Source organism: Paroedura picta, chromosome 1, assembly GCF_049243985.1.
Source record: "Paroedura picta isolate Pp20150507F chromosome 1, Ppicta_v3.0, whole genome shotgun sequence".
Taxonomy (NCBI): Eukaryota; Metazoa; Chordata; class Lepidosauria; order Squamata; family Gekkonidae; genus Paroedura; species Paroedura picta.
Genome location: NC_135369.1, coordinates 60,738,408 through 60,756,870, shown reverse-complemented (window position 1 = coordinate 60,756,870; position 18,463 = coordinate 60,738,408). Strand labels below are relative to the sequence as shown.

Below are 18,463 nucleotides of genomic sequence, written 5' to 3'. Positions count from 1 at the left end.
TTAATTGTACAAATCAGAAAGATTCTCATATAACATTAATTATGAATGTATATCCAGATATGTTTTGAGCTCTTGGCTCAAATGTCTCTTCGTATTATTGACTCTAATGTAAGTCACAAGAAAGTAAAAACTGCTCCATGGCAGTGTTGAATAGATTGCAAATGGCAGTTATGAGGAAACAGAAGTCTATAAATATTCAAACTCTGTTTTGAATCCCAGTCTTCACATAAAGTAGAAACACTAGGAGCCCCGAAGCTTGGAAGGAGATAGGGATGTGACTACAGCCTTTTAAGTTGCTTATAAATTATTTATCTGATCAAATGTATGATGCATAATAGGGAATGTTTGTTGTGAGTTTGCAGTAGTGCTAATCTAAGGCAGTGAAAAGCTATTGACCAATTGGCTCTTTGTTTAGGTATTTCCTTTCTGTATCTAAACAGAACATTTTAGGCTTAGCTGGCTTCCACACTGCTGGCCCTATAGGAAATGGAAAATGCAAGAAAATGATAGACTTAGTTAAAATGGTCTTTCCCCACCGTACAGGACATGGTTTAGACAAACATGAACCCATGGGTTTGTTTTAACTACTGTTGGTTTTAAAACTGGGTTCAACTTGCAGAAGGTCACATTAATCATGATTTGTATCAGTACATGCTTCATCATCTTTGTTCTGTAGCCAGGACAGGCTTTGTCAAGGGATTCAGTACTCAGGGTACACAGTTGCACATATGCTAGAATAATGAAGGCAGCCATTGTTATATTACAGAGATAACAAGAGCAAAGATTTAATTTTCCTGAGCCTAGTGATAGGCAAGGAAGTGATGCATACACTTGCCAGCTAGTGCATAGGGAAGGCTTGAAGCAGGGAGGAGATATACATATTGTGAGCTTTTGTGACAAAAGACTTCCCAAATGTGAAGATAAAGAAGTGCAAGTATTAGAAGTAAGATGACAGCTGTGAGAATAAAAGTCATTGAAAGCAGAAGTTGCTGAAGTCCTTTTCTTAGGCAAGAAGTAAGGCAAGACTATCAGACTATGTCTGATTGGATCAGTTGTTCTCCGCAGATTTGCTAGGATTACACCTTTCTGTGGCCAAGCTAGTTAGCCATTGTACTTCACAGGTAAAATCCAATTATGTAAAATGCTTATTTTTCTGCCTTACTCTTTTCCATTGTCTGCACAGTATCTATCCTTTGAAACAACTCTCAGGCAAGGGTTGGCCAGCCTTTTTTGACTCTGGCAGAACAAGTGGGCTGGTCATAACCAAAGGAATAAAAATAAGAGGCCAGCAAAATGGAGGGTCATGGCAGTAGTGTCCAGACAATTGTTATTTCCATAGTTAGCTTAAATTTGTTTTTTGCATAAAATCAGCATTCATAACTCTGCTTACAGTGAGAAGGGGAATGGGGATTCATCTAGGAAATAACTATTTCCCTAATACCTTAGGCCAGGATCCTAAAGAATAATCGTCCATGTTATACAGATGTATATTTCCTTCCTGCCTTATACTTTAAAAACATGTTTTCTAGGTTGAATGCACCACCTAATAATTAATCAGTTTTTTAAACTTCCCCATATACAAAAGATAACTCGACAATTAGTCGTGTGATCTTTCCAAAGAAGAAAGACAGCTTGTGTGTGTACATTTATCCCACCTCCCAGGAAACCTACTAATTTTTCCTTTGTAAAGCTTTTGTAACACATTGTCAAATTGTGTTTTGAAGTTTGAAAAGTTCAAAAGGATTTGAGACTCCTTGGGAGGGCATCTTATTTTTAAGTAATTTGTATAAAATAGTTTTGTGATTATGCAAACAATACACTGTGTTGGATTCTGGCCCTTGTTATTAAAGGCATGCTGTTAAACCAATGTGATATAGAGCTTATAGAGGATTGAAACTAGAAAGGGGTTCAACTCATACTTGCTACGAAACTTACTGGGTGACCTAGGAGCAGTCATTCACTTTAAACTCAACCTTCCTCACAGGATTGCTGTCAGGATAAAATCAAGAACAGGAGAGTCATGTATACTGCATTAGAGGAACATCGGAATACAAATCACTAAGTAAAATTTGTCAGCTGGATGAAAATGATGGTGTCAACACTGTGAAGCTGCAGTGAGTTACCATCTATAGTAGCGGTCCCCAACCTTTCTCAGGTCAGGGACCGCCTCCGGAGTGAGGGAAGAGCCGACGGCCCGGGTGCTGCGAAAACGCGCACACGCAATTGCCGTGCATGCATGTTTTTGCCACCTGGTGGCGCTAACGCGCATGCGTGGCAACTGCGCGTGCGCGTTTTGCACCACTAGGGGCTGCTAACGCGCATGCGCGGCAACAGCGCGTGTGCGCGTTTGCGTCACCACCATGCCAGTGGCTGCGCCTGCCTCTTCCCTTCCTTCTTGCTGCCGGCGGGGGAAGGCAGGCATGGCTGGTGGTGGCCCGGTACCGCGGCCCACCGGGCCGCGGACCAGGGGTTGATGACCCCTGATCTATAGCATAATCTGATTAGATACCTTCAAAGCATTCTTTATGATAGACAGCCAGCATGCTGTAGTGGTTAAGAGCGGTGGCTTCTAATCTGGCAAGCCAGGTTTGATTCCCCACTCCTTCCCCTCATGCAGCCAGCTGGGTGATCTTGGGCTCACCTCAGCACTGATAAAGCTGTTCTGACCAAGCAGTGATATCAGGGCTCTCTTAGACCCACCTACCTCTCAGGATGTCTGTTGTGGGGAGAGGAAGGGGGGGTGAGTGTAAGCCCCCTTGACTCCTTTAGGGCAGTGAAAAGCGGGATATAAATGACCAATGCTACTGCTTCTTCATACTATGTCTTCAGTTTTATTTCCCCCTCCCTTTACAGCACTATCACTGATGGAGAGTAGCACTCTTCCCTATACTGTAAATGTAACTTTAAATTTGTATCTCTCATGATGTGTGAAGAAGGCATTTGTTGCTAATGAATCTGACTTGAATATTCTTCTGAAAGCTTATTAAAAATTAAAAAATGAAAAATTACTGTAACGCGTCAGAATCTAACACTTTTAAACGTCTTAATGCTGATGGCTAGGCAAATTGATATTAATTGAAGTGTGCAGATTTTATAACAGTGTGCAGATTTTATAACAGTAACTTGTATCGTATGTTAAGTTTTTAATAAGAGTTTTGCCATTGATTTAGTAGGGCAAGTTGTTAATATATAATTTCTTTATGAAGTCGCAGATTGCCTTGCTCCACATGTTGAAGATGCAGAGGTTCATAACATGACATATGGGACTGGAGATAAGTTAATTATCAGCTGTCATGAAGGATTCCAGATCCGTTACCCTGATTTAGACAACATGGTTTCAGTATGTCAAGATGATGGAACGTGGGATAACCTGCCCATTTGCCAAGGTTTAGTACACCAGAACATCCTATTTAATAGTTCCTTGCACCTTGTAATAGTGTAATTCATTCATTGTCTTGGTTTACAACTGAAGGAGATAACAACTATTGAGTGAAAAAACACCTCAACAGAAAGATTTTTTCTGATGAAAATGAGCATTCAGTTGAGACCATTTAGTCTACTTACCACTTACTTTAGTGAACAACTGTTCCATTTTCAGTGCTCTTTAGTTTGTTTGGTCTTGCAAAACCCATTGTATTAAGAAGTTACAATTACACTTTTCTTTACTAGAATTCTTAGTAAATTCTGAATCCATTCATGGGATGCAGTTTAATGCATACCACTGTATTTTCAGTGGTGCCCCCCCCCACCCACACACACACACACACTGGGATTCTTGAGGAGACTGGTAGGGGTGGTTGTAGGCAAATCTCTGCTTCTCTGACAAAGGAGGCTTCCTTTACCTCCTCCTCACTCTGATGTCCAGTGAAAACCTCTTCGTATCAGTTGGATTTCTATTTCTGCCTAACTAGACTTTTTAAAATTGACATGCATGATGTACCCCACGTGTGTCCCAGGTACTGTCTAGTAAAATAAGTGCATGATGTGACATCTTCAGTGTTCAAACTGATTCCACAATGGCTTCAGATTTATATAGGGAGTGACTGTACAGGTGTTGTTGTGTTCAACATTAATATTCTCCCCACAAGCTGTCACTCCTCTACTCATGAGGAATGCTGGGGCCCAGATCCTGTGGCAGAGTGGAGGTCTCAGGCCATCAAATGTGCATTCCTGTACCCGGTCCATGCCTCAGTCCTAGCCCTTCGCATCCTCTCTGGATGCTTCTGAAGACCAAAGGTGGTGGGTAGTTGTGGGCAGATCTGTGCTGGGATCTTTAGGCTTGAGGACCCAGCTGGCTCAGGTGACAGCCCTGGTTCTGGGTCCTTTTGATGAGGCATTAGAAAGTCCATCTCACTAGGAGGGTCTGCCAAGGTGGGTCTTAGGGGCAGGTTGCCCTATTCCTTTGAGAATTCTTTCCTTGCTAACCCAGGATAGTCTATGATACCTTGTTCCAGTTCATTGACTAACTCCTGCAGAAAACAGGAGATGTTGAATATGAGGATTTCTTATCTTGCGCATTTTCTACTAGGAATTATGAGAGAGAAGTGGTCATTATTGGTCAATAGCCATTTAACATCATTAATATCTACATAGGCCTAGTTATCTTACTTGGATATTTATAATGCACCTGTATTTTTCATGGTGGAATATTTTCATCTGGGAGAATAAATACTTCACCTGCCACCTAAAATTAGATGGAGTAAGTAGGGAAGGAGTTTCATATGTGCAGTTCCACCACAGGAGAAGGTTGTTTCCCTTCTGGCAGCCCTTCATGCTTCAGATCATGGGGTCTGTGCAACAAGGCCTCTGAAGAGAGGTTAATGTTCAAGCAGATCAATATGCAGGGAGGCATAATGATGTGTGGTGCAGTGGCTGTTATGATTAGAGTACTGGCCTACACCCTAGGAAATCTAAATTCAAATTTCAACTCAGTTATAAATAGTATTGTCTGGGAGAGGGACGTGGGGAAATGCTGTGAGGTGATGGCATGATGGCACTTTTGGAAGAAACCCTGAAGTGATGTCATGCCTCTGATTCTTACAGAGGACTGACATTTATTCCAGTTTTTTTCCAGGTATTTTCTTCTGCCAGCACTAGAGTAGTGGTAGTTTCAAGTATGTATGTGGGGGGGGGGGTTTAAATCTGCCTGAGGTAGATTTAGGGAACCAGTGGTCAGGAGAAGAATTAAATATCATGTTCCTGATTGCTTAACCTGATTGCTTCATGCTTCTGCATTTGCTTAACAACAGACAGACACAAGGTGACTGTTGTACAGAAGACCTAGGAGGTCAGGCCATTGAACAGGCAACTATTCCACCACAGGCTACTGAAGAGTGCAGGTTGCTCTAGAATTCTGCCATCTCCCAAAGAAGCCAGGAGGGTGCAGCTCTGCTTACCATTTAACAGACAGCAAGTCAATCAGAGTAGAAATTTTAATATATAATTTAAGAAATTTTAATAATACTTTTCTCAGATTTTGTTAATTGCTTTGCAAGACTTATGAGGCCTGAAGTCTTACCTCAGAATGTCTAGTTCCATTCTATACCATCTGAAGCTCAGGTGCATTTCAAGGAAAATATACATTCAGAAGCAAAATGTAACAAGAAGTAGAAGATCTCAACAATTTCCCCTGAAAATAGATGCAGGAGATGAATTTTACAAAACTACAAAACGGCTTTGCATTGCTGAGTGACTATAGTTTCTGATTTCCATGAAATTAAAATAGCCTCAAAATACAGTAAACACAAGCCAACTGATTTATCTCCAGAGACCAAATGCTAACCCAGTTTACAAATCATAAAATGCTTTCAAATATTGTTGGATCACTTTAGCATGTTTCCAATAGAAGCAACATTCATTTTTGTAAGGCAGCTGCCAAGATCAGCTTGCATAGGGGCAGAATTGATTCAGCTTGATTCAGTCTGTTGGGCAAACTTGCAGCTTTTATTGTTCCCCTAAAATAAAACAACGAAAATGGTATAGATGCTTAAGCACAGATATAATGAGTTTCTCACCTGTACTGGGAGGGAAGGCACAATGTTCTATCACAGCTTAGGTTTTGAAGAAAGTCATCAAAGCAGGAGGTAAGAGAGGACAAATTACAAGTAAGAGGTCACACTAGGCCAGGCTTTCTCAACCAGGGTTTCATGAAACCCTGGGGTTTACTGACGGCTTTGGAAGTGTTTCTCAAATGGATGGGAGATATTTTTAATATATTTTTTAAATTTGTTAAACATTTATCGGGTGATAAGACCATATATGGCCATGTTGACCTCCCCCCTGCAAAACAGCCAGGGATGGGCCTGGAGGGGAGGAAAAGGGGAGGGTCCCTGGGTGGGCGTGTATACAGCTATGCCTCCCATCCCTGATCACACCTGGGGTTTCTTGAAGCCTGAAGAATGTTTCAGGGGGTCCTCAACAGTAAAAGAGTTGAGAAAGCCTGCACTAGGCTGATGAGTGATCACTTGCCCTATTACCAGGCAGACCATGGTGACTGCTCTGGTTCCAAACAAGCCTAAACCATGGATAGGTTTAGTGTGCCTCAAAGCAGAATACACACCATCCTACACAGAGTAGGAGAAAAGTACAAAATCTTTTATGAGAGTGGTCCCACCGCTGACTAGCATTGTGAGATGAAAAGTCTCTCTGACATTTAACAGGAGGAGTTTGCTCCCTTCCAGTAGGCACAATCAAGCTCAATGAGGAGGCCCAAATGACCACCTGTAATGCTGCTGAAACAAAGGGCCCTGTCCAGAAGTTCTTCTGTGGAGCTCCATTCATTTCAGTGAGTCTTATGCAGGAGAACTTCTTGAGGAATTATTCCCAAATAAGGGCTTTGCTTTTAGCATTTTCTGCAGTTTTGGAACTGTTGTTAAAATGGCCAATTTTCCATTTATTATTATGCGACTCTTTAAAAACACTGATCACAATATGTATGGTATGGGACAACACACTTGAGCGATAAGGAATCAAATGAATTGTTTGACGAACTTCTAGTCTAATTTTTAAATACACAGGATTATCTGTAAAAATGAGACTCATGTATGTAAGAAAGGAAAGACTGGCTTTTCATTAATCCTATGCTGAATTTACAAGAAGGTATTTGCCACAGTGATATGCTGAGCATTGAGAGAAAGTGATCTGGTGCAGTGAATATTAGAATGAGTCAGGCAAAGAAGAGTGGTGTTGACTGTGGGGGAGAGAAGGGAATATATATATATATATATATATATATATATATATATATATATATATATATATATATATATATATATATATATATATCTTACATGCATGAGCTTCATATTTAGCTTCATGGCTATAATTAGGATGCTTTAAAAATAAGCAACATCTCATAATAAAAGATACCTCCTTTTTCTTAATTTGCAGGTTGCCTGAGGCCGCTGGCTCTTCCTCATAGTTACATTAATATATCTGAGTTCGAATCCTCCTTCCCAGTAGGAACAATGATATATTATCAGTGCTTTCCCGGATATAAACTAGAGGGGACAGAGTTCCTTGAGTGCATGTATAACTTTATCTGGTCAGATAGCCCACCTAGGTGCCTTGATGTGGAAGGTAAAACATCTTTTTTATTTCATTATCAGTTAACATAGTATATTTTTACTTGGGCTGTTGTTTTTCCACTTTGCCCATCTTAATCTGTTATCAAAATGTGTAAGCAGCATTTGTTGTCTTGCTCATTGTTTGAACCCAGTGCTATGATGGTATTTAACTTAATTATTAAAACTGCTTCCAACCTGTTTGGTAATGTTGCTTACTACAGTGACTGCATATATTACTGATACTATATTACCTTAAAACTGAGATGCCCATCTTAGTTTTGCTCACTTATTCAGGTCTGATTTTTTTTCTTGAGGCATGTCATTATTGGCCAGACAGTTACCCTTATTTGGTGTAACTGCTAAGAGCGGTGGCTTCTAATCTGGCGAGCCAGGTTTGATACCTCACTTCTCCACATGCAGCCAGCTGGGTGACCTTGGGCTCGTCACAGCCCTGATAGTGCTCTTCTCACAGAGAAGTATTATCAGAGCTCTCTCAGCCCCAACTACCTCATAAGATGCCTGTTGTGGGGAGAGGAAGGAAGGTGATTGTAAGCTGCTCTGAGACTACCTCTGGTAGAGAAAAGCAGGATATAAAAACCAACTCAGCTTAGCTCACCTTGGCTATGGATTAGTGTCTGCTGTTTTGGATGAGTGCAGAAATAAAACTTACTTCCTACAAACTGAGAAGCAGTCCTGCAGACTTGTTATTCTCCCAACCTCTCACCTCCTCGAAGTTCTTCTGTCTTCCTTTGTTGACTTTAACCAAGGCTTATTGTCACTAATTATACCCTGGAAACTTTTCAGGCTAATGATGGATTTCGTAAAGAATGGGAGAAGACACTTATGTTTCATTAAGTCATGTCATTAGGAGATTTGCCTAAAGGTACCTGAACTGTAGCACTAATACCTACATTCAAAATTCCTGCAAGTCTGCAAGCTTTCTTCATGAAAACTCAGGGCCTCAGTCAAATAACCTGGAAAATATCAAAATATATTGAATGATTAAATGGATTCAAGGTAGTTTTATGACATGTTCAATATGAAAAAGAGATTGGCTCCAGTCTTCAGTAAATCACTTATCACCCCTAGATCCATAATAGTCTGGCTTTCATCCTGACCACTGTGCTGGTCGCTCCAACAGATGATATCCAGCGCCAGCTAGACCAGGGCGGTTCAGCCATCCCCGTACTTTTAGACCTGTCGGCCGCATTTGATGTGGTCGATCACAAGTTGTTGGCCCACCGCCTCACTGGAATCAGGATTAGGGGACTGCGCTGAAATGGCTGGTCTCCTTTCTCCAGAACCAGACACAGAGGATTGCTGTGGGGGAGGAGTTCTCAAACACCTTGGTGCTCCCATGTGGAGTACCACAGGGGGTGATACTTTCCCCTACACTTTTCAACATCTGTATGCACCCTCTGGCCCAGCTGGTCTGGGGATTTGGGCTGGGATGTCACCAATATGTGGATGACATTCTACCTCCTAATGGATGGACGACTGGACTCTCCCCCAGATACATTGGCCACCTGTTTGGAAGCAGTGGCTGGATGGCTCAGGGTAGAAGGGGACATGATCAGGCAGCGCATCTCCCATGCCTGGACGGGGTGCAACTAATACCTGCACTGGTTGTCAGAAATGTGGGAGTGATTTTTGATGCCTCTCTTTTTATGGAGGCTCAGATCATAAGAGTAGCCCAAACGGTGTTTTTCCATCTGCGCCAAGCATGGCAACTAGCATCCTACCTGGCCTTAGAACAGTTGGCCACAGTGATCCGTTGAACAATCACTTCCAGATTAGACTCTACGCAGGCCTACCTTTGGCTTTGACCTGAAAATTGCAACTGGTACAAAATGCGGCAGCAAGTGTCCTCACTGGGAGATTTTTGAGGGCCCAGATACATCCGGTGCTTCAGCAGCCATATTGGTTGCCTATCTGAGGAACCGCTTATCTGCTTATGCCCACCACAGGGCTCTTCACTCTGCAGGTATGAATTTGCTGATTGTCCTGACCACCGGGACATATCGCCTGGCCTCAACCAGGGCCAGAGCCTTTTCAGCCTTGGCCTCAACCTGGTGGAATGAGCTCCCGGAATCCCTGAGAGCCCTGATGGATCTATCTAGGTTCCGCAGGGCCTGCAAGATGGAGCTCTTCCGCCTGGCGTTTGGTTGAGGCTGGGGGGGGGACGGACGGTCGGAGTTGCAAACAGTGGGTCCCGCCGTACGCTGAGTGCTGTTGTTAAGCATTGATGATTAGAACCCTCATGTTACATCTGTTTAAGGCCATGCTATCGGCCTGGGTTGGAAGAGCCAAATTGGATTTTGGGGCATATTAGAGTTTTACCGCCATCTTGATATTTTTGATATTGATATGTTATTATGGTATTGCTTTTAATGTTTTAAGGGGAATTTTATGAGTATTTTATGATTTGATTTTATATTGTAAGCCACCACAGGATATCTAGCTAATATTGTTCTCCACATAGTTTAAACCCATTACTGCGGGTGCCACGCATGCGTTATTTCATGCGCGGGCGCAGCCCTGATTTCCTCTCCCCGCCCTCCTGCAGTAAGAAGCTTCCCGGGCCGCAAGCTTGCGGCCTGGGAAGTTTTTTACTGCGGGGGGGGGGCGGGGAGAGGGAGGTGCGGCCCGGCACCATGGCCTTTGCGGCCCGGCACCGGGCCGTGGCCCGCAGGTTGGGGACCACTGGTTAGGGTCACTCAGGATCAATCATGCTTATTGCAGAGGGAAAATTAAAATTGGACAAAATCAAAATGGAAATCGCATTCAGTGGAAAGGGACTGAATCGACCTGGGATTGGAATAAAAGCTCCGTGCAGTTTATACCCAGATGCTCGAAGACTGAGCTACAGCCCATCCCTTGTCTTTAGTAAGTTGTCTTTCAATTGTCCAAAATTGCTACTGGTCCTCTGACATCTTTTCCTAATCCAACTACTACATAACATTTAATGTCATTAACATATACCATGAGTGGATGTGGAAAGTGCAAAACAGGCAGAATATTAGTGGGATTTTGTACTTAGCGGAGACTACTACTAGGTAAACAAAAACATTTGTTTAAGAAAGTAATGAATCCCCCTAAAACTGCAACAGAAGAAAAAGCCTTAAGCACAGATGCACACTTCACAGATTCTAAGGGTTGAACAGTCATAGAGGAGAATGACAGATGCAGTGAGGGGAAACAAGGAATGTAAGGGGAAGGGACAAGGTACACACAAAGTGCAGTTACACTGTACAAAAGGGATTTAGGCAAATCATTTTTTCTGCTACCCCTGCAATTTATATTTCATATGTAATGGAATTCATTTCTAAATAGGATTCACCAGGTGAAAAGGGAGCAGAGAAGAATTAAGTGCACATACTAGTAAGCAATGACCCAGGTTCATGCATATGTCAGTGTGGTGGTAGTTGAAATTGATGTCTGAATTGTTTCCTTTGTTATGTCTGAGGAAGTGAGATCTGGGCTCAAACAAGCTTGTGCAACAGTACTTTCGTAAGTCTTCAAGATGCCTCAAGTCTTGTTCCGTTAACTACAGCACACTATTTCTTATAATAAAAACATAAAAGATTTTGTTAAATTACCACATAAATTATCAAAATAATTTGTAGAGCTTTACTTTTCCTTTAAAATTAGAAAGTATATCTGTCAAGATTGTAGTGGACAGTTAATGCTCTGTCTTGCCCTTCCTAAAACTATTTTTGCACTCCCTTTTTATGTTTTTAACTAAAGACAGATGGGGAAACAGTTATTCCCTATGGTCACTGGTAGAAACAAGTGTAAGGAGCTCCAGTCTTAAATTGAAAGATGGATCAATTTAAGTTTAATAACCAGGAAGAATCATCTATCAAGGGAAAAGTGTTGTCAATTTTCATCAGTACATTTGGATATCTAGCACTGGAAGCTTCTAAAATAGATAATTGCATAATCTGTCAGGATTGATTTAGCCATAATTGGTTACTGCTGAAGGGCAGAGAAAATCAAGTTTGTGTGTGTGTCAGTTTTTCTGAGTCTGTACAATACCACTAGTGAAAATTATGTTTTAATGGTGTTTTTTAAATTTTGGGTGCCTTAAGAAGGGACTCTGAAGAGGCAGTATAGAAATATTCTAAATCTTTAAACTGCTCAGGGAGTGATATAAATAATTGATTAAGGGCTAAGTGGGCAGAGAGTGGGCGGGACCAGTCCGCTTTAACTCAGCCACCTCTGGCCCACCTCCTTACCCTACACCTACCTTCCACCCCCTCTGCATTCTTCCCTTTTTTTCTCCCTCTTTACAGATCTGTCTTCATTCACACAACTCTCTCCTCCCATCGATCCTTTCTAGCGCCCATTGTATTTACAAGTAGAATGGGTTTTAAATCTAGTAAATAAATGAAACAATTGACACCCCCAATTTATTAGCATATGCACATCTGTCCCTCTTAATAAAACAGTAAGGAGGGTTGGGGTGGGCTGAGTCCGTGATCAAAACTCCCGGATTGGCCCCTTGGCCCCAGACTGACAAGTGTAGGGGTCAATCAGAAGGCTCAAAGCGCCTTCCGATTGGGCCCTCACCAGGAAAGACCAGAGTTCCATCCACACAGCCCAGCCAGGGCCAATCTGGAGATATTGCTGCCAGTCTGCCCCTGACCACCGCAGGGAGAGGAGGTCAGTAGGGCTGCCAAGCAGGATGAGAACAGAGGCTGGGAAAGGCCAGCCCTTTTCACCCTAAGGCTGTCCTAACTGTCAAATCCAACTGTAAATTGCCTCAGAACCCTGACAGAGCTGGCAGAAGGCTGGTGAGTGCTTTCCCTCCCCCTCCCTTCAGGCCTGCTGTAAAGGAGTCTTTAACAGCCCCTGAATGAGGGGATGGAGGCGTTTCCGAGAGCAACCCAGTGGAGCCTGAGGGCATGGGGGTGGGCACTCTTTTTGAGGGGGGGGATTTCCCCTTCTGCCAAACAGTTGGCTGACAGGGAGGCCATAGAAAAGCCCCTTCTCACTTAAAATACTGCTCTGGCCAGGGGATAGACACAGCGAAGCCATGTGTATTTCTTCTTTGCAACTCTCTGCAGATTTGAGGCCACTGCACAGCATTATTCTGCAGATGAAACTAGATGCTGTTGCAGAGGTTCTTTTGTCTACTGTTTCATCTTCACAACAACCCTGTTCAGTAGGCCTCAAGTCTTTCAATTCAACAACAAACTATGTGGGAGGCCTTAAATGTTTCTTCTCAACCACAACCCTAAGTAGCCAGTAGGGGAAAGGTGTTTGTAAACCGCTTTGAGACACCTTTGGGTAGTAAACAACAGGGTATAAAAATCAATTCTTCTTTTAAGGAGCAACCATGAAAGAAGCATGTGGGCACATAACATTTTATCAACAGTGAAAAAATGGAGAAGAAGGAACAGGGTGAACACCTGTGTACTGTGACTACCCCATGTATATTAGGGCACAGGGGCATTTAGGTGTTTGTAGCCTAATTCACACAAGAAGGGAAATGACGCAGGAGGAATTGGTTGCCATGTAATCTTCCCCTAAGAAGAGTCTCCAGTCTGATTTTCCCTTCACATATCTGAAGACATGGCTCTGGAAAGCTCATCTGTAACCACTGTGCCAAAATTCCCAAAGGTCAGTCCTCTCCCACACTCAATGAACATTCCACACCATAGGTTCTTGACACCCATATTTCTACACCCATGCCCTCATTTGCAACCATGCCACCACAACCTCCCACACAACACATACATTCAACCCCATGCCCTTACAGACTGGACAGCTCCTCCCCTTCCTCTTCCCACTGCCAAGCTCTAGCGCCCGTTGTCTTGGATACAGTGATGAGAAATAATCCACTGTTCTTTCTGCAGAAGGGAAGAGGAATAGGTAAGTAGATAGTCAGTTAGTTAGTATTAGTTGCCAGACAGAGAATTGGGTTATTTTAGTGATTAATTTTTAGAATGTAGATTATAGTAATAAAGTATATAGCTATGTGTTTTAACATATGCAGCCAGCTGTTAACTAACCAGAGCAAAATGGTACCATCGCCTTGCATGATCTGGACACTATATTCCTTTTGATACAGCCCCAAATCCCATTTGCCTTTCTACCCACCAAGTCACATTGCTGACTTTTAACTTTATTCTTAATTTTTAAAAGTCCCCTTTTCTAGTCTCTGAAATAAATCTAAGAAGTCGTAGGTTTATTATACAGGATGGATAACCTAAGAATAAAGTCTTTGCTGGTTAAGGAACTGTATTAGAATATGTGGTTCACAATAATTTAGAGTCCAGTGCATTCTTTCCTGTCTCCTCCCTCCCTCCCTCCCTCCCTCCCTCATAGCACACAAATATTATTTTCCTATATCTGGAGTGTGATTATCCAACAGTTGTCCCATTCCTCTGGCCTGGCCTTTCCTTAAAAGATTTTCATAGAATCATAGATAATAGAGCTGGATGTGACCTCCAGGGTCACCTAGTACAACCCCCTGCAGAATGCAGGAAATTCACACCCACCCATAGTGGCCCCAGTTCCATGTATAAGTGATGCCCCCCCCTTCCCCAAGAAACCAGACTCCCTAGCCAGTCTGCTCTGGAGGAAATTCTCCTCCTGACCCCAGAGTGGCAATCAGCATTTCCCTGGGCATGCAAGAGAGGGACACAAGAGCCAAGCTCAGACACAATCCCTTCTGCCCACCCACTTACAATCTGCCTAAAGCCACAGAATCAGCATTTCTGTCAGATAGCTATCTAGCTTCTGCTTAAAAATTTCCATTCTTGCATCTACCTTTGCATCTGCCTATTTTTCCATCTATTCTTTCACCCCAGCTCTAACATTGAGGACCAAAGTGGTGGTGTGATGGTTAATTATTTTACTAGGAATGTCAAACTCAATAGAACCTACTTCACAAGGCTATTTATTGTGGGGACAAAACTACTTTGCATTCCCTATTAAGGAAAAACAGGATAGGAATGTGATGAAGCTTCATGGCTTAATTTGTTCCTCCTAACCTCTATTCACTTCCAGCCATCAGATTTTCTTTCTTTCTTTCTTTCTTTCTTTCTTTCTTTCTTTCTTTCTTTCTTTCTTTCTTTCTTTCTTTCTTTCTTTCTTTCTTTCTTTCTTTCTTTCTTTCTTTCTTTCTTTCTTTCTTTCTTTCTTTCTTTCTTTCTACAGTTATCCTGTTCTCTCAGAGACTTAAACCTTGTGTTGAGAACTTTGCTTGCAGGTGCAATCTTGTTTTTCAGAGGGTCTCATAAAACTTCTTATTTCTATTTAATTTAGTTACTATATTTATACCCCACATTTGTGTCCAGTTAGGCTACCAAGATGGCTCTAGAATTGTCTCTTTGAGCCAGAAAACATTACTCATTCTCCTCCTGGGGCGAAAACATCTTGCTGGGTGAGATTCCACCGTCGGATCAAGGGAGGCAGGAACTTAACAGTTCTTCTTCCGGTCCCTAGGTGGCACTCACCCGGCCTCTTCAGTTCGGTTTCTGCCTCGGAGGGAGAGCAGTTGAGCTGGAAGATCCCGAATTGATTTCAGCCTCAAATCCTACCTATTCTTTCTATCTACCTAATTCTATCTACCTTACCTTGTGTGTGACTACCTGAGTGTTTGTCAGTCTCCGTTTGTCTCTCCTCTTTAAAAAAAAAAAAAAAACCCTCCCCCCCCCACCCTGTCGAAGACTCGGCTCTGGGAAAGGCCATTAAAGGCAAACCTCCCAGCGAAGCCCCATTGCCGGCTCCGCTCTAAATGATGGCAGACGACCTCCTGTCCGAAGGAGAACTGGAGGCGCCGATGGAACCAACGGAGCAGGAGCCTAAGAAGCTGGAGGGTGCGCCGCAGGCCGTCCCTAAACCAGCCAACGTGGAGCCAAGCCGCCAAGCGGCAAAACGCCGCAAGAAGACCGAAGCGCGGGAAAAGAGCAAGGAGAAGACGCGCGGCGGCCATTTTGAAGAAAATCGGGCAGGCGGCTCCGCGGCTGCGGCCCGGTTCACGCTTGCTCGCGAGGAGACCGGAGCCGAGGAGGAAGGAGAGGAGAGCCAATCCAGGAGTACAGTAAGGCCCAGTGGGCAACATTTATTATCTAAAGAACTTATTGCATGTATTTCAGAGGTTGTGCAAGCGCAGCTAGAAAAAAGGGAAAGGGGGCCTGAGGGGCATAGATGTCGCAGGCAGGCCTCCCCTGACTCAGAAAGGGAGGAATATGGGGACTTGGCTGAGCAAAGACCCTCCTGGCCCACAAAAGCAGCGCGCAAAAGACCCCATTGGAGTCCTGACAGGGAGGATTATCCTTCTACAGCAGATGAGTCCTCAGTAAAGGAAGATGGGGAATTTTTGTCTGATGAAGAAGTGATTGAAATTATGGAATTACCTGAGGTATCCAAAAGATTTTTCAAACCAGAAGACTATCAGTATCTGCTTTCAAAATGCCTTAACGCATTAGACCTAAAATGGAAGCAGGGAACGGAGGATCTAGAGGATCAGGACCCTAGAAGGCCTTATGGCAATAAAGAATACTTTCCCCCAGAGGAGGATGTTCCTAGAAACTTTCCACTGCCCGTATTTTTTGAGAAAAAGTTCAGAGCAGAATGGGAAAGGCCCATGGCAAACAGGCAGTTACCAGCGTATGCAAAAAAGCTGTATACAATGCCTGATTACGCAGAAGAAATTTTAAGAACCCCTATTGTGGATGCCCCGGTAGTAGGGCTGCAATCCTATGGTCTTCTCTCGGAAGATGGCCAGGGATCTGTGAGAGATGTAATGGATAGGAAGGCGGATTTTGCCTTACGTAAAACTCATGAAACCTTAGCAATGTCTATAAGAGCATCTTCCATAGCGTCAATTGTATCAAGAGCCACAATCATGTGGGTCAAGAAGCTAATCCAGCTGTTACCAGAACCAGATAAGAGGGTGGCAGAAGGAATGAATAGAGTGCTAAAAGCAGCTTGTTTTTCAGCAGACGCCACCATGGACGCATCCATATTCAACGCCAGAGCCATGGCCACAGCGGCTGCTGCAAGGAGGACACTGTGGCTGAGAGCATGGCAGGCGGACACAAAAGCAAAGTCAATCGTCACTGCTTATCCATTTCACGGATCCAAGCTTTTTGGGGAGTCCTTGGACAAGGTCCTCGTGGAGACACGTGATAAAAAGCGAGTAATGCCAAGGAACTTGAGAAGAACAGATAGACGGTTCTCCCAACTTGCAGGTAACTCCTTTCGTTCCTTCGGCTCATACAACAGGCAAAGACAAGACAGGAGATCTGGCTAGTCCAACACCAGACAGAACTTCAGGGGTGGCTACCCCAACAGGTTCCAGAGAGGAAACCCTCCTCCAAAGCAGGAAAGAGATGGAAAGCCCCACAAGGCGTGACTCCATCATCCCGGTGGGAGGAAGACTATTCGGTCCCAGACGGGAAAAACAACTGTTCACGGACGCGAGTCTGAGAGGTTGGGGAGCCACGCTGGAGAGCCACTCAGCCCAGGGAAGATGGTCCTCAGAGGAATCGAAACTTCCAATAAATGTCCTAGAAATGAAAGCGGTCTTCAGAGCGCTACAACACTTCCGAGGTCGAATAAAGGACACTCATGTGTTGGTAAGAACGGACAACATAGCAACCAAAGCCTACCTAAACAACCAAGGCGAGTCCAGGTCCTCAAACCTTCACAGGGAAGCCATGCAGGCCTTGTGTTGGGCGGAGGCCAACCTATTGTCAATAAGGGCAGAATACATAAAAGGAAAAGAAAACGTCCAAGCAGACTGGCTGAGCAGAGCGACAGTGTCCACAGCCGAATGGCGTCTGAAGCCGGAAATCTTCGCCTGGATAACGTCAGTCTTAGGCCAACCGAAGCTGGACCTGTTTGCGACAGCAGAAAACAGCCAGATGCCCAGGTTCTTTTCCCGGTACTTCCATCCTTCAGCGGAAAAGACAGATGCTCTGTTGGCCCAGTGGCCAAAGGGCTTGCTTTACGCATTCCCGCCGCCTGCTCGCGAGGGTCAAAGAGCTCAAGGCGGAGGTGATACTAATAGCTCCCAGATGGCCTCGTCGACCGTGGTTTTCGACCCTGGTGTGCATGTCGGTGCGGGAACCTTTGCAGATCCCAGTACAGCCGGACATGCTACAACAAGGTCCTATTTGGCACCCGGACCCGGAGTGGCTCCAACTGACCACCTGGAGGTTGAGCGGGGCCACCTGATAACAGAAGGCTACAGTACGGAAGTAGTCGAGACGATCATGGCGTCCAGGTGCCAGTCGACCAACAGGATCTACAATGCCTCTTGGAAGGCATTTGTGTGCTGGTGCAGAAGGAAGAAGGTGGATCACCTGGCTCCAAGACTAAGAGATGTGTTGCAGTTCCTTCAAGATGGTATGACAAAAAGGCTGAGGGTGGCTACTCTTCGCCGGCAAGTAGCAGCATTAGTATCCGTCCTCCCAAATTTTAAAGGCAAGCCGATTTCCAAGCATCCTCATATCATCCACTGCCTCAAAGGGGCCACCCAAATCCAGGGTCCAATTGCCCATAGATTTCCCACTTGGAACCTGAATAAAGTTTTAACGGGAATGACGAGACACCCTTTTGAGCCCATAATGGACATCTCATTGAAACACCTGAGGATGAAGGCAATCTTCCTCACAGCAGTGACTTCAGCCAGGAGAATATCAGAACTGGCAGCTCTATCGGTCAGAAAAGAACTCTGTATCTTTCACAAGGATAAAGTGGTACTAAGAATGGATCCAGCCTTCAAACCGAAGGTGCTGTCCAACTTCCATCTTAACCAAGATTTGGTCCTACCGTCCTCTGTCCGAACCCGGTCCATTATAAGGAGATAACTTGGCACACTCTAGATGTGCGGCGATCCTTAAAGGCTTATATTATCAGAACAGAGAATATAAGAAGGT

General features: G+C 43.9%; 1 protein-coding gene across 4 annotated transcripts in view; it reads left to right on the top strand.

Annotated features, from left to right (window-relative positions):
• The window catches only part of SUSD4 (sushi domain containing 4), a 111,688-nt gene that overhangs the window by 75,106 nt on the left and 18,119 nt on the right, over window positions 1–18,463 (top strand). For 2 of the 4 annotated variants that reach the window (XM_077340348.1, XM_077340356.1), the window contains exons 4-5: window positions 3,207–3,386; window positions 7,390–7,578. The exons of 1 other annotated variant lie outside the window; for it this stretch is intronic. In XM_077340348.1, coding sequence (XP_077196463.1) covers window positions 3,207–3,386; window positions 7,390–7,578 — 369 coding nt within the window. The remainder of the gene's footprint in view (window positions 1–3,206; window positions 3,387–7,389; window positions 7,579–18,463) is intronic. One more of the 4 variants, XM_077340366.1, reaches the window with a different exon arrangement.